We start from the raw sequence: 17,033 nt of genomic DNA on the forward strand, positions 1-17,033 counted from the left end.
CAGCCTTGACGTACTCCTTTTCCTATTTGGAACCAGTCTGTTGTTCCATGTCCAGTTGTAACTGTTGCTTCCTGACCTGCATATAGGTTTCTCAAGAGGCAGGTCAGGTGGTCTGGTATTGCCATCTCTTGAAGAATTTTCCACAGTTTAATCTGATTCACGCAGTCAAAGGCTTTGGCATAGTCAATAAAGCAGAAATAGAGGTTTTTCTGGAACTCTTCCTTTTTCAATGATCCAGCGGATGTTGGCAATTTGATGTCTGGTTCCTCTGCCTTTTCTAAAACCAGCTTGAACATCTGGAAGTTCACGGTTCATGTATTGCTGAAGCCTGGCTTGGAGAATTTTGAGCATTACTTTACTAGCGTGTGAGATGAGTGCAGTTATGCGGTAGTTTGAGCATTCTTTGGCATTGCCTTTCTTTGGGATTGGAGTGAACACTGACCTTTTCCAGTCCTGTGGCCACTGCTGAGTTTTCCAAATGTGCTGGCATATTGAGTGCAGCACTTTCACAGCATCGTCTTTCAGGATTTGGAATAGCTCCACTGGAATTCCATCACCTCCACTAGCTTTGTTCGTAGTGATGCTTTCTAAGGCCCACTTGACTTCACATTCCAGGATGTCTGGCTAATTAACACCTACTGAATGGAATGTGGAGTGTTAGTTGTTGGGTTGCTGGGTAATGAGCTGAGGTTTAAAAACAGACCACAGGAGAAGTTGCAATAGATTTATTACTCACAGGTCCTGGAGGAGGTACATAGCATACCTTGAGGGGCCACGCAGGAGGTCCATGCAGAGTGCAGACAGAGGCAGGCCCTGGGCCACATATCTCTATCAGGGTCCATGGTTGGAGTGTTTTGACATATCCAGACTAGGCTGAATTGGGCAGTTTGAATGGAAAGAGCAGGGTTTTGGTAAGTTTCTTGGAGGGTTTTATTTCAAGGTCACGTATAAGGCATACAGGTGCTGGAACGAAACAGCATCGACAAGAGCGAACATTTGCTGGTGACTCTCTGGGTGCTATATAAGACATTTGCAAGAGTGAGGGGCGAGTGTCAGTTTGAAGTCACGGCAGGCACCTTGCCAAACACAATGGATGTCAGGGCAGCAGTGCCCTGGAGTAGCTTAGCTCAACTCTGATACACAGTAGTATAGAGAGACTGGTAGGGGAAACACACTGGGCGAATCAGTTTTTCATTGGTAAAGTACTGGCTCTTCTTTTTGAAATGTGAGGCAGTTCATTGGAAAGCGTTTTAAAATGCTTAGTTTAATGATAGCAGTCTAATTTTTTCCAGAGGCAAGAATTAGATGGAAAAATTGCCAGAGTTTCAAAAGAAAGGCAGGAGCTTGCTTCTAAAATTAAAGAGGTAAGTAGTTCATCTGTAGCATTTTCCTGGCATTTCTTTTTTTAAATTATGAAATAGTTCATTCAGACAGCCTATGGTCTTTTCTTAGTTACATTTAAAATCTGAGAATTCCCAGTGGTCCAGTGATTAGGACTCTGCACGTCCATGCAGAGGATGTGAATCCAATCCCTTTTTCAGGGAACTCAGATCCCTCAAGCTGCATGTGTGGTCACAATGTATATAAATCAATAAAATTTTTTTATAATGAAAAATTAATATCAAGCATATACAAAAATAGAGAAAATGGTGTAACTGCTTGTACATTTATAGTTTTTTCTGAAACTCAGTGTTCTACTCTCCCACCCAGAAATTTATGGTAATTGTCATATGAATAATTAATGAAACTAAATTTGTAGGGTTTTCCTGTATTAAAAATAAAGAAGAAAGAAAATTACATGTCTGAATTCAGGTAGACCAACAGTGACTGGGATGTGGCACAAGAAAAGTGCCTTTTTTCCCTCAATTTTTAGCTGAAAGCATAAGCTCTTTTTACTTGTTTTTGATCACAAAAATTCTTTTATAGCATGTATAACTTTTCAGTTAAAAATTATGTGCTGCTGCTGCTAAGTCGCTTCAGTCGTGTCCGACACTGTGCGACCCCATAGATGGCAGCCCACCAGGCTCCCCTGTCCCTGGGATTCTCCAGGCAAGAACAGTAGAGTGGGTTGCCATTTCCTTCTCCAATAAAAATTATGTGGAAAGCTATTAAAGTTTAAACTCAGCCCCAAATTAATCTTTCCATATTTCAGGATGAAGTCTTTGTTTACTGGTGTTACGGTTTTTTGCCACTGATCACATTGTTCTGTGGGTTGTTAAATTAATTGCACTTGCAGTTTGACCATGATGCTGGCTGTATGGAGAGGGATATGGCAGTTAGCATATGAGCACTGGAGGGAGGGCCACAGCTGCCACCACCTTCTCACAGACCTGCCTCCAAGAGTGCAGGTTTGAGTCTGTCATTTGCTCAGCTCCAGCTTTTCAGGAGCAGAAATAGACTAACTGAATCTCTGATGAAACTCAGTCTCCATCTCAGTTTATTCCATTATATAGACGTGGACCAAGGTGGTCGTTAGTTCTGTGGGAGTAGAGTGCTTATGAGTTTCACAGGTGTTTTTGTTGGTACTGGTTCTTATAAAAGAAGGAATAAGGTTACATGCTAAAACTAACAGAAAAGGGTATGTTCAGGCTTAGTTTTGTTCCTGGTTTTACTCAGATAATTGCTTCACAGTTCAGTAGAATTATTTAGTCTTTCTTATTCTGATACCTTCCCACATACATCAGGCTGTAAGAATTTTAAGTTTACTTTGACCAAATTAAACCCTGAATAAATTTTTCTTAACGTGCTGAAATCACGTTCCGAGATTAGACTCCCCTGCAGACTGTCCTCTCTGATGGCTTCTGAGTACCTTGAGTGCTGCTGTTTCCTAGATTGCAGGTTCCCACCTGACATTTACTGAACATTTTTCTGCCACATAAGTGGCAAGTGTGTTACAGTGCAAAGAGGCCTATCATAGTGAAGAAGTTTTTAGATACAAGTGAACATTGATGAACTTTTATTCTCTTAGGTTCAAGGACGCCCACAGAAGACACAGAGCATCATCATCTTAGAGTCACACATCATTTGCTGCACGCTGAGCACGAGTGGTGGCTTGCTGCTCGAGGCTGCTTTCCGTGGGCAAGGAGGCGTCCCCTTCAGCTGTGTCATCGTTGATGAGGTCAGTGAGCAGTTGGCCATATAGCTCTTGCCTAGTGCCGTGAGGAGGAAGTCCTAGGTGAAGAGTGGCTGCCAAGATGTTGACATAGTGGCCTTTTTGCATCTGATTTTGATCTGCTCTTAAACCTGTGTATTCCTGTATGTTGAAATATGCTGCTAATAAACCACCATGATGAAAACTGCTTTTCTAGTATTGGAATTATAGTCTTAGGTATTCCTGATCTTAACAAAATCCATCCCAAGGATTGTCTAGCTCCTGCTTAGAATATCTCTGGTTACCTTTTGAAGCATTTTTAATATAATTGGATAGCTCTGAGCACCATATTTTCAGCTTTTCATCCTAATTCCTAGTTCATTCATTGAGCAAGTATTTATTGGTTACCCACTGTTTGCTAGAATCTAGAGCCAGAAGACAAAAAGAGATGGAAAATGAAGGATAAAGAACCCGTTCAGGAGATCCGAGATCCAGTATTCACCAAAATGAAGGAATAGAAAAGATGATGAAATAGTTGAAGGAAATATTGCCAAATTGAAGTGAAGCTTGAGGGTTGCAAATGTGAAGTGGCCTCCTGAGGAGGAGAGCGGGCGGGTGGGTGGGGCACGCCGTAACACAACCCTGTCAGGCACACGTCCAGCGGGAACAGACAGACCGACCGGGGACAGGACTTGGCCCTTGCAGTTTATGGCTGCTTCCCAAGTGATAGTGGCACCTGAAAGATGGCTGACTTCCACAATGTATGTGTGTTGGGGCAGGGGGGTTGTTTTGGGTTTTTTTCCCCCTCCAAGCATTTAGAATGTTCTTATTGTTTTCTAATCAAAGAAAATCTTTATTTTTGATATTTGGTGCAGAAGGAGAAGGTGTACGTTTTTGAATGGCTAAGACTTTCATTATGAATTACACTGTATATGGATAAAAAGTAACAGAGAAAACTGTGACTGTATCTCCGTTCTATACTTTCTTACCAAGGCTGGACAGTCTTGTGAAGTTGAAACTCTTACTCCGCTCATCCATCGTTGCAACAAGCTTGTCCTCGTAGGAGACCCTAAGCAGCTCCCTCCCACAGTCATTTCCGTGGTATGTTTTTTCACATTCATGTTGCTGTAAAGTGGAAGGGGTCTTTTGGTTTTTTGTTTTGTGGGGTGGGCATCCTCCTTGGATCATCATCTCTTACTTGCAGGGAGAAATAGGGAATGGCTGAGGAAAGAGAACAGCCACTGTTTAGAGCCTTCATAGTAAAGTCTCCAAAAATATTCTTTGTTCATAATGAGCTTGTGTGTGTGTGACAGGAGCATGTAGGTGTCAAAAGACCAGAAGTTGAAGAACAGAATGTCCCATGCGCAATGGGCTGTCCCTCTGAGAAAGGCAGTGTGCAGGTCTTCTAAGGGACGATTTGTTTTCATAACATAGCCACCAAACCCATGATAAAAACTCTAAAGGCAAGGGAAAGGATCCCAACCTCGTAATTTATATTTATGTATATGCAAATTTTGAGGAAACCAGTAAGATAAATTATTCTTACAGTAATGTGTACAGTATTAGGATTCCGTATCCTATAATGTTCCTCACACGCTCTGAAAGGGAAGGTGGAAGGAAAGAGACTGGGCTCCGCTTGTGGGAAGATGAGCAAGCAGCACGGTTGTGTCCCCTTCCCTGTTGTGTGAACACTCACTAGAACTGCTCCTGGAAGTGCATGGCACAGTCAGGATCCGGATGTTTTGGGTAATCTTGCACAGGTCTCCACCTAGGTTTTGAAACTGAATAACATTGGAGCATTTTACTGATACAGAGAGTGTGCGTGCAGAGTAGTGGCTGCATGAACAGTCCCAGAGAACAGACCATTTTCACAGCATTTCTGTTTAGTTATGTTCTGTTTGGTTATGTAATGAAAGCGTGTTGCTGTTTTTTGTTGTTACTGTTCTTTGACTTTGGGATCATCAACATGATCGTGCAGTTCTTTGATGTCTGAGCACTTGTGCGTGACCATGTGAAGGGGTAGGCTAGGAGCACCCCTGACCTGGAGTTAAGACCTTGTCCGTGGGGAAGAGCTGCTGCACCAGGGTTCGTGGGGAGTTAGGAGGAGCCAGCTCCGCACTGCGTTATGTGACTAATACAGCGTTTCAGGGATTGACTGATGACTTCTCGAAGGGCCTTAGCATGCAGTTAGCGAAAGGGGGTTGTTGATAGTCCTCAGCTTTACTGCCTTGTTTGGTAATTGATTAAGAACAGCAGAAATGAGAAGAAGAATATTTGGGCTTTTCTTATTATAAAAATAATACAGGCTTATTGAGAAATTTTCAGAAAATGATTATAAAGTTAATTTTCTCAACATGCCTTTCTGACCCCCTATTTCTAGGAATAATTACTGTGAATAGTGCAGTGGATAATTTGAACAGTTTGTGGTCATGGATGTGCAAAGTTGCCTTTTCTCCAGTCTCTGTTTATTGAATGCTAGCCTAATTCAGGCACTGTTTTAAGTTCTAGGATTATGACAGTGTTGAAAACTGACAAAAATCTCTGCCCTTACAAAGCTGACATTCTAGTGGGTAACAGACAATAAGTTACCAAATTCAGAAGGTTGGGTAGTTACAGGGAATGTATGCATTTGGTGTGCCAGCTTTGACCTTGTAAAGGTGGCAGAATCAGTCTGTGTCACACTGCCTTTTTTCCAGTCAATAAATAAATCAGGAATGTACATTCATGTCAAAACATGAAAATCTCTGTCATTTGGTAGGACAGACCCGGTTTTTTTTTTTTTTTTTTTTTTTGTAAGTAAATGTGTTACCTCCTATAAATCCATTTTCTTTTTTCCTAGAGTGAAGTAAATGAGTTTTTTTGTTAGCTTGAATAGATAAACTTTTGAGGTATAGATGATAATGCCAAATGTCGACTAAGAATATTTATTCTATTTAATTACACAGACCTATTTAAAATTGCATATTTATATAATCACTTGCATAAATAATACAAATAGGAAGTAATGTCTTCTTTCTCCACTCTGATAGTTTGTGAAACAGGTTTATTAAAACTTTGCATATACATCTTCAGTGCTCATTTCTGCAACATACTCAAAGTTTCCACTATTCTTTCTCAATTTTGACATGGTGCTAACATTGAAACGTATATCCTAAGTATATCCCAACTGTGATTACATGAAGACACTTTTCTTCATTTGTCAATTACCTCTGTTTCAGGTTTCAGGTTTGTTGTAACCCTTTTTTGGATTTATGAAATCAACTTAGTTTGTCTGTCTCCTCCATTAGAATGTTAAGTTCTGTGACACTCGATGTTATTCACCTTAGACTCTCAGCACCCGAAGCTTTAGACGCTAAGTGCATATTGCCTGGATGGATGGATGAAGAAATTGGTCTTTAAGAGGCTGGTTTACAATGACATTCAGTTTTTCAAGCTGTGGGAGCGCAGCCCAGAAATAATGGTTAATATCTGTGTTAAAATTCTTTGCTGCTTTTCTCATCCGTTCTTTCAGGTGACCTCTGTTAGCACCAAAATAGCGATGGTTGTGATCATTCACAAGATCACATCATTCATCAACAGTATGTGGGATTTCTAAATAAGGAGAATATGCCTCAGCTTTTGTAGTCACGCTCCGTGGCTTTTCAAAGGTGGAAGTCAGAAACATCTTCTTTCTCTGAATCTTTGGTTGTTGGTAATGCCATGTGCATTTTATTTATTTATTTTTTCAGCTTTTTTATTTTTTATTATAACATGGAACTACTCTTAAAAGCTTCTAAGTGAAAATATATCTTTTAAATTATATTTTAAAATGAAGCCAAAGTTTCTTTTTAATCAATGACACTGTAGCTTTGATGAAATACATGTAAGAATATCTAGCTCTGCTGCTATGCAGTTCTACAAAATTACAAAAACTCTTATTTTTTAGAATTAAATAAAGAAAACAATTTATAACTACTGTCTGTCTTCCAGGTACATGATCTCATGTAATATTCACAATACTTCTAGTATCATTATGAAAGTGAAAGTGTTAGTCCCTCAGTCATGTCCAACTCTTTGCAACCCATGGACTGTAGCCCATCAGGCTCCTCTATCTCCAGGCAGGAATACTGGAGTGGGTTGCCATTTCCTTCTCCAAGCCATGTGCATTTTAGATGTACGTTTGCTGTGTACATTGTAGAGCTCAGTAATTGTTTTTATAATAGTGGGAAAAGTACAGATGAGTTGTTAGAAATTATTGCTTTGTCTTCCCCCTTTCAGAAGGCACAGGACTACGGCTATGACCAGTCGATGATGGCCCGCTTCCACAAGCTCCTGGAGGAGAGTGTGGAGCACAACATGATTGGCAGGCTGCCCGTCTTACAGCTCACCATCCAGTACAGGATGCACCCGGACATATGCCTCTTTCCTTCTAGTTATATTTATGATGGAATCTTGAGAACAAATAGGTGGGTTCTTCTCATTGCATGTTAGCTTGTTTTATTTGTAGGTTTGGCTGCTTAGGAAGAATAGCTCTTTTACAGTGCTCTTAAGTCTTGTTATTAAAAACATAAAGGTTTAATAATTTAAATTATAAAAGTCATGTTGATTGTAGCAAATGCAGATAAATGAAAAGGGGGATAAAACCAACCCCCCTATTTATACTACCCAGAAATAATCACTAGTAACATTTTAGTATATTTACTTCCAGTCCTTGTACTATGCACATCTTTTTTTTTTTTTTTTTCCTTTTTCTCTTTTGGGAAAAAAGAATCATACCATGCTTTACCTACTATTTTATACTTTGCTTTTTTCATGTACTGTATTAGTAATTTTCCAGTCATAATTGTTATATTTAAATACATAGATTATTCTCCCTAGCACTAGAATAGAAATAAAATTCACTTTCTTTTAGTGTATTGAAATTTTATTTTTTTAAAGACAAGTCCTTCTTGTCCCCTTTTCCCTAGCTCTCTCCCTGCCACATACACACAGAAAAATGGTAGTAATAATTTTAAAAAATGTTCTGACTTGACTTGTGTTCTAAATGCTGCTGCTCTTTTATAGAGGGACAGAGACCAGTCGGTGCTCATCTGACTGGCCATTTCAACCCTACCTCGTGTTTGATGTTGGAGATGGCTTAGAAAGACGGGATAATGAGTATGTTCTCTTATACTTCAGTCTTCACTGATGGTGTCAGAATTTTTATATTGTTTTTGTTTATATTTAAGTTCAAAATACTTTTCATACAAATCTCTCTGCCTAGTGCCAGGGCACAATCATTTTCTTTTAGCTGGATTGATAAATTCATCTTTTTAATCATAAAATTACTGATATCTTTATGTATTTCAGTCTTTCAGTTTTTCTTTCTTAATTGTATTAGTCGGGATTATATTACCTAACATGTGATAAGCACTTAAGTAGATCCATGCTGAACTCACTGCTGTTGCTGCTAAGTCAGTTGTGAGTAAAATAGACGTGGCCCCAGTGCAAGGCTATTGTGGTCTAACACGAGGCAGACATTAACCAGGCCATTACTGTGGTGATTGATTATTCCAGTTGGGTAAAATATTGGGAAGGAGAAATACAAACACAGTTGAATTAAGGTGTGAGGCAGAGGGTGGACGATACTTTGAGCATGTTGGATTGTGTGAATCGATCGGGTGGTCTGTGAATGCTAGTGCATGATCCACTTGGCCTGTGGTGGGGAATGAGAAAAGTGATACATCTGAAGCTCTTTTCTCAGTGTTGGGAAGATAATAAATCTGTAATAGGAGCTCTTCATTAGTCATGTCTTCATTATTATAAATACCTTTGTTCTCACTGTGGCTATCCCTGTTTTAACAAATGAAGAAGCTGGTGTCTAAACTTATTTGACTCCAAGCTCTTTTCTGTCATACAGCTTCATGTTTCACTGGGCAGTTATTCTGTTTATTCATACGTACAGTGTTAATAATGGTCATTATAACAGCCTCTTTGAATCACTTCTGACTGAATAAAGATAAAGCCTCCCAATCTACCCTTTACTGTAATAGAAACAAAGTGGAACTTAACAATTGGACTGCTATTAGTTTTGATGTCTTGTATTTTTTTTTTCATCTTATTTAGCTCATATGTAAATGTTCAAGAGATAAAACTGGTAATGGAACTAATTAAACTTATTAAAGACAAACGAAGGGACGTTACTTTCCGAAACATTGGCATAATAACCCATTACAAGGCTCAGAAGACAATGATTCAGAAGGATTTGGACAAAGAGTTTGATAGAAAAGGGTGAGGCATCTGTATTTTTATGGCTCTTTCCAGTTTCTCTGTTGAATTAAAAAGAAGAAAGAGGGGATGGAAGGAGAGAAGAAAATGAAACTTAACCCCCGGGGCAGGGTCATAGACCCTGGTAACATAGAACAAGGAGACCAGGACACTGGCTCCACAGACTTGTGCTGAGAAGGGAGTGAGGTTACACTTGTAGCACCTGTAGACGGAGTGCCTGCTGCCTTTTCGAAGGTCTTCACCATTACACTTGACAGTGGAATTGACTGAGAAACTCTCCAGACCTTTCCATTTAGTTGGATGACTTGTTAATCTAAATTCTAATTGTAGCAAGATATACATAGTCACATTTTCACTTAGAAAAAATTATTTAAACCTTTTAGTGCCTTCATGTATAGGGTGAAGATCGTGTCTTTGTCTCCTTTTACCTCAACAGTAAAATTAAAAATTAAATATTGGAAATCCAGTAACTCCGTAGTTTCTGCACCTTGAAACACACAAACTAACAAAATTGACACTAGGGAAAAACCAGAAACATTGGATAGATCTATTAAATGTAAACAGATTGAGTTAGTAATCAAACACTTACCAACAGAGAACAAAGCCAGGACCAGGCTTCTCTGGTAAATTTATCAAACATTAAGATTTAACACCAGTCTTTTTGCAAATGCTTTCAAAAAATAGAAGGGAAGACTACTCATTTTATGGGGCCACTATTATCTTGATACCAGAGCCATGGAGACATCACCAGAAAAGAGAACTACAGACTAATATATCCTTTATGAATGTGGATGCAAAAATTCTCAACAAAATAATGGCAGCTGAATGCAGTAGCATATTAAAAAGATTATAGACCAGGATCAAGTGGAATTTATCTCAGGAATGCAAGGTTGGTTCAATATATGATAGTCAGTCAGTGTTCTGTACCATAATTAAAGGGAAACCCCACGTGGCTGTGATCATCTGAATAGATGTCATTTATTTGAGTGAAAGCATTTTAGTGCAACAACAACCTTTCATGATAAAAATACTCAACAAATTTAGGAATAGAGGGGAACTTCCTTAGGCTAATAAAAGACATCTATGAAAAACCCATAGCTCAAAAACCATACTTGATGGTAAGATGAAAACTTTCCCTATATGATCAGGAAGGATAGGATGTCTGCTCTCACTGCTTTTGTGCAGCATTGTATTAGAAATTCTGTGCAGAGCAGTTAAGTAAGAAAAGGAAATGCAATATTTGTGCAAACTGCTAGTCCTTATAAACAAGTTCAGCAGAGTTGTAGGATACAAGATCAGTATGCAGAAATCAGTTGTATTCAGCAGCCACGAGAAATCTGAAAAAAATTGTTTTAAATTCCATTTACGGTAGCATCATAAAGAACAAAATACTTAGGAATAAATATAACCAAAGAAATAAAAGCTCCTACACTAAGTACAAAAAGTTGTTGAAAGACATTGAAGAACTCCAAAATAAGTGGAGATAGTCCATGTTCATGGATTGGAAGACTTACTAAGATGGCACCTTTCCCCACGCTGATCTACAGGTTCGTTATCTCCATCAAAATTAAAACTACAGTTTTGGAAAAGCTTACTGCAAAGTTCATGTGGAAGTGTAAGGTACTCTCCAAACAACTTGACAGAACAGTGTTCGGGGGCTCACACTTTTTCAAAATTTACTACAAAACTGTCAACATTGTGGTACTGTCATCCGGGTAGACATATAGACTAATAGAAGTGAGATTCCAGAAATAAATCCTTACGTTTGTGCCCAGTTGATTTTTCAAGAAGGGTGCCAAGACCATTCAGTGCAGAAAGAACAGTTTTTTCAACAAATGGTGCTGGAATTAGTATAAGGTATCCTCCTGCACAGAGTGAATATTGCCCCGTGTCACACTGTATATAGTAATTAACTCAAATTAGAGCCCCGAGTCTTCAGAGACAAAATTATAAAATGTGTAAGGAAACAAAAGTAAATTCATATGATCTCAGATTAGGCAACAGTCTTAGGTGTGATATCCAAGCACAAGTAACCAGAGGAAAATTAAATTGGTCTTCATAAAAATGAAAAGCCTTTGTTTCAGACAACACTATCAAAGAGTGAAAAGACAACCCACAGAATGGGAGAAAGTACTTGCAAATTATTCATCTGATGAGTTATATCCAGAATATAAAGAACTCATACAACTTGATAATAAAATGACAGTCTTATTTTGTTGAAAAATGTGAATAGCATTTTTCAAAAAATAAAAATCCAACAGGCACACTGAAAGGCATTCCACATCATATATCATTAGGGAAATGCAAATCAGAACTACAATTAGATAACCAAACCATTTCATATCCACCACGATGACAGTCATTGAAAAAACAGGCATTAACAAATTTTGGCAAGGATGTGGAGAAATTGAAACAATACATTGCTGGTGAGAAGACAGAATGGTAAACCATTGTGGAAAAGTTTGGCAGTTCCTCATAAAACTTAGTTACCACATGACCAGCAGTTTCATTCCTGGATACATACCTGCTTTGGGGAAATGTTCACAGGAAAGTTTGTACAGGAATGTTCATAGCAACATTATTCATGATAGTTAGCAAAGACAACGCAAACTTCGAAAAATTGTATATGGATAAATTGTGTATTTGTACAAGCAACCATGCAGTTGTAGAAGGAATGAAGTAGTGGGATATTTTGTGACACATGTGAACCTTGGAAAACATTGTGCTAAGTGAAAGAAACCTGACACAGAAGGTCACATGCTCTGTAACTTCATTTACATGCGAGCTATGTCCCATGTAGAAAAGTCCATAAAGATAGAACATAGATGAGTGGTTGCCAGGGCCTGGCGGGGAGGAAATTAAGAGACTGATGGCTAATGGGCACAGGGCTTCTCCACTGGGAATAGACATGCTTTAATAACTGTTTTTCAGTAAATATGTTTCTCTTTAATAGGGCAGCAGAAGTCGATACCGTGGATGCCTTCCAGGGGCGTCAGAAAGACTGTGTTATTGTTACATGCGTCAGAGCAAATGCCACACAAGGCTCAATTGGGTGGGTAACTGTCATCCTTGAGTTTTTGCTTTGTTTATAATCCAGAAGTAGGTCTGTTTTTAATCACTCTTAAGAGAGTACCATCATTTGCTCAATTATATAAAAAATTACATAACGTCATGAAGTTTTTTTTTAAGTTATGTAGTTGGTCCACTGTTAGGTCTGCTTTTCTTGGTTCCTTGTGTCCATGTCACAGAGTGAATCTTTTTTCACTTGAGAAAATTAGATGATTGAATCCAATATATTTTGCAGGGGCATGTTCCTCTCCACAGTATGTGTCATAATTGATCTACTGTCATATTTTTAGGATGTTTTAAGACTTAAAAATCACAGCATTAAAATTTCTAATATCTAAGTCACGATAGGAAATAGGTGCATCACTTTGAAGGAAAGCTCCAGACATCGTTTGTTTATTGTTTTTGATGAGAATTGCCCTATGCCAGGTCCCCTGTGTTGAGAGAAGGGGTGCAAAAGCATTGTGATTTTAAAGCAGAAGGAGCCAAGAAAAGCTGTCAGAAATATCGCCTGTGTCTCACATACACTGATACATGGCCTAGTCATTCCATACAAAGAAGTAACTTTTTTTTTTTCTTCTATTGCTTAGATTTCTGGCAAGTTTGCAGAGATTGAATGTCACCATCACACGAGCCAAGTACAGCCTCTTCATCCTCGGACACTTGAGAACCCTAGTGGTAGGTACATTCTAGAGGATCAGGGATCTCAAAAGGTTGCCCCTTATTACTCATACTGGGTTGAGGTTTTGTTTTTATCTTTCATCAAAATGGAAATGATTTCGAGGTCACAAACAATAGAGTTCCTCTTACCCCTCACCCCCACCTTGTTAGTCCCCCAGCAGCTTCTTCATGGGAGCTTTTAGGCACCCAGACTGTTCTTATCTTAGCCCAGGACCCAAGTAATCACAGTGTGCTCTCAAGATGACCTTTAAGAAATTTTTTCTACATCGTGGGATTGGTCAGCCCTTAGTAAACTTAGTTAATGTGGTCTCAGCTCAGCCTAATGCCAGAGAGAGTGGGAGTTTGCAGGTGTGTGTATGGATCTTCACTTCTGTCCTGACACTTTGAGCCGCACCACTTGCTGCTTCCCTTGAGAGATGAGTGCCATCAGAGTCCTCTGTCAGAGCAGATGCTCCTCCAGAAGGGTCAGATTCCTCTTGTGGTCCACAGACAGTATAGCGTAGTTGGATGAACCACAGCTGGATAAACGTGTATTTGCTGCTTTGTCTCATTTAGGGGTAATAACTCAGTTTCTCTAATTTTAACAGTCTTTGGTTTATCTTAGCAGAAGTGCTAACTTAGTTCAGTTCAGTCGCTCAGTCGTGTCCAACTTTTGTGCCACCCCATGGACTGCAGCACGCCAGGCCTCCCTGTCCATCACCAACTCCTGGAGCTTACTCAAACTCATGTCCATTGAGTCGGTGATGCCATCCAACCATCTCATCCTCTGTCGTCCCCTTCTCCTCCCGCCTTCAATCTTTCCCAGCATCAGGGTCTTTTCAAATGTCAGCTCTCTGCATCAGGTGGTCAAAGTATTGAAGTTTTAGTTTCAGCATCAGTCCTTCCAATGAGCACTTGGACTAATCTCCTTTAGGATTTGACTGGTTGGATCTTCTTGCAGTCCAAGAGACTCTTAAGAGTCTTCTCCAACACCACAGTTCAAAAGCATCAACTCTTCAGCACTCAGGTTTCTTTATAGTCCAACTCTCACACCTATACATGACTGCTGGAAAAACCATAGCCTTGACTAGATGGACCTTTGTTAGTAAAATAATGTCTCTGCTTTTTAATATGTTGTCTAGGTGGGTCATAACTTTCCTGACAACTTGGTGAAGTGAAGCGAAAGTTGCTTAGTCATATCTGCCTCTTTGCAACTCCGTGGACTGCACCGTCCATGAAATTCTCTAGGCAAGAATACTGGAGTGGGTACCCGTTCCCTTCTCCAGGTGCTCTTCCCAACCCAGGGCTTGAACCCAGGCCTCCCGCATTACAGGTGGATTCTGTACCAGCTGAGCCCCAAGGGAAGCCAACTTAGTATTTCCCCCTATTTTGTCTAGTTCCACCAGAGGGCGTTCAAATACAATCTCCTCCTTCAGCTCTTCCCTAGGTCTGTGGTCTGCAGCTTTCGTTGTTTGGTACCTCCTTGAAATAATTTTTAAAAGCTGCATATCCTCCATTTTAAGTTGATACTGAGAATCTTTTATCAGAAGGATTGATAAAGGTTTTGTTTATAATATGTTGTAAATACTGACATTTTAAAATAAGGCTAATAAAAATAAATCTATTATGTCACTCTTTTAAGTGTATCCAGTGGGGTAGAGACCATTGTTATTCTTTCTGCTGTTTAAAATTGAATTGTCATCTGTACTGTTCAGGATATAATTCAGTGGGTATAATGAATATGTTTTCATAATTAAAAGGCTGTTAATATGACTTTTAGGCTTTTCTGCCACAAAAAAAGTTTACAATATAAATTGAACTTTTAAGGAGTTGTTTTTCATAACTATTTGGGAAAACTGTGAAAATTGTACTTTTTTGGTAACTTCCTATTGTTCAGTCACTAAGTCATGTCTGACTCTTTGTAACCCAATGAACTGTAGCACCCAAGGCTTCCCTGTCCTTCACTGTCTCTGGGACTTTGCTCAAACTCATGTCCATTGAGTCAGTGACGCCATCTAACCCATTTCATCCTCTGCCGCCCCCTCTCCTCTTGCCCTCAATCTTTCCCAGCATCAGGGTCTTTTCTAATGAGTCGGATCTTTTCCAGGGAGTTGGCTCTTCACATCAAGTGGTCAAAATATTGGAGCTTCAGCCTCAGCATCAGTCCTTCCAGTGAATATTCGGGTTGATTTCCTTCAGGATTGACTGGTTGGATCTCCTTGCAGTCCAAGGGACTCTCAAGCGTCTTCTCCACACCACAGTTCAAAAGCATCAATTCTTTGGTGCATCAGTTCTTCTTTATGGTCCAACTCTCACATCTGTACATGACTACTGGAAAAACCAGAGCTTTGAGTGTACAGACCTCTGTTGGCAAAGTGTTGTCTCTGCTTTTTAATATGCTATCCAGGTTTGTCATAGCTTTTTCCTTCCAAGGTGCAAGCATCTTTTAATTTCATGGCTGTAGTCACTGTCTGCAGTGATTTTGGAACCCAAGAAAATAAGATCTGTCACTGTTTCTACTTTTTCCCCATCTGTTTGCCATGAAGTGGTAGAACTGGATGCCATGATCTTAGTATTTTGAATGTTAAATTTTAAGCCAGTCTTTTCACTCTCCGGGCTTCTCTCATCGCTCAGCTGGTAAAGAATCTGCCTGCAATGCAGGAGACCCCAGTTCAATTCCTCGGTCAGAAAGATCCCCTGGAGAAGGGATAGGCTACCCACTCCAATATTCTTGGGCTTCCTTTGTGGCTCAGCTGGTAAAGAATCTGCCTGCAATTCGGGAGACCTGGGTTTGATCCCTGGGTTGGGAAGATCCCCTGAAGAAGGGAAAGGCCACCCACTCCAATATTCTGGCCTGGAGAATTCCATGGACTATACAGTCCATGGGGTTGCAGAGTTGGACATGACTGAGCAACTTTCACTTGTCACTGTCTTCTTTCACCCTCCTCAAGAGGCTCTTTCTGCCATTAGAGTGATATCATCTGCATATCTGAGGCTGTTGATATTTCTCCTGCCCGTCTTGATTCCAGCTTGTGAGTCATCCAGCCCGACATTTCACATGATATACTCTCCATATAAGTTATATAAGCAGGGTACAGTATACAGCCTTAATGCACTCCTTTCTGAATTTTGAGCCAGTCTCTTGTTCCATGTCTGGTTCTAACTGTTGCTTCTTGCCCTGCATATAGGTTTCTCAGGAGACAGGTAAGGTGGTCTGCTATTCCCATCTCTATTTACCATAGTTTGTTGTGATCCACACAGTTAAAGGCTTTAGCAAATCTATAGTGAATCGTTCAGTTCAGTCGCTCAGTTGTGTCCGACTCTTTGCGACTCCATGAATCGCAGCACGCCAGGCCTCCCTGTCCATCACCAACTCCCAGAGTTCACTCAGACTCACGTCCATCGAGTCAGTGATGCCATCCAGCCATCTCATCCTCTGTCGTCCCCTTCTCCTCCTGCCTCCAACCCCTCCCAGCATCAGAGTCTTTTCCAATGAATCAACTCTTCGCATGAGGTGGCCAAAGTACTGGAGTTTCAGCTTTAGCATCATTCCTTCCAAAGAAATCCCAGGGCTGATCTCCTTCAGAATGGACTGGTTGGATCTCCTTGCAGTCCAAGGGACTCTCAAGAGTCTTCTCCAACACCACAGTTCAAAAGCATCAATTCTTTGGCGGTCAGCCTTCTTTACAGTCCAACTCTCACATCCATACATGACCACAGGAAAAACCATAGCCTTGACTAGACGAACCTTTGTTGGCAAAGTAATGTCTCTGCTTTTGAATATGCTATCTAGGTTGGTCATAACTTTCCTTCCAAGGAGTAAGCGTCTTTTAATTTCATGGCTGCAGTCACCATCTGTAGTGATTTTGGAGCCCAGAAAAATAAACTCTGACACTGTTTCCATTGTTTCCCCATCTATTTCCCATGAAGTGATGGGACCAGATGCCGTGATCTTCGTTTTCTGAATGTT

The 17,033-nt window shown here is 40.0% G+C and overlaps 1 protein-coding gene across 5 annotated transcripts in view; it reads left to right on the top strand.

Annotated features, from left to right (window-relative positions):
* SETX (senataxin) overlaps positions 1 to 17,033 on the top strand; it is a 90,013-nt gene that overhangs the window by 68,060 nt on the left and 4,920 nt on the right. For 4 of the 5 annotated variants that reach the window (XM_010856778.1, XM_010856780.1, XM_010856779.1 and 1 more), the window contains 8 exons: positions 1,293 to 1,364; positions 2,969 to 3,118; positions 4,085 to 4,192; positions 7,349 to 7,536; positions 8,135 to 8,227; positions 9,176 to 9,340; positions 12,291 to 12,389; positions 12,994 to 13,081. In XM_010856778.1, the coding sequence (XP_010855080.1) occupies positions 1,293 to 1,364; positions 2,969 to 3,118; positions 4,085 to 4,192; positions 7,349 to 7,536; positions 8,135 to 8,227; positions 9,176 to 9,340; positions 12,291 to 12,389; positions 12,994 to 13,081 (963 nt within the window). The other variant, XM_010856783.1, reaches the window with a different exon arrangement.

This window comes from Bison bison, unplaced genomic scaffold (assembly GCF_000754665.1).
Source record: "Bison bison bison isolate TAMUID 2011002044 unplaced genomic scaffold, Bison_UMD1.0 scf7180017864375, whole genome shotgun sequence".
NCBI lineage: Eukaryota > Metazoa > Chordata > Mammalia > Artiodactyla > Bovidae > Bison > Bison bison.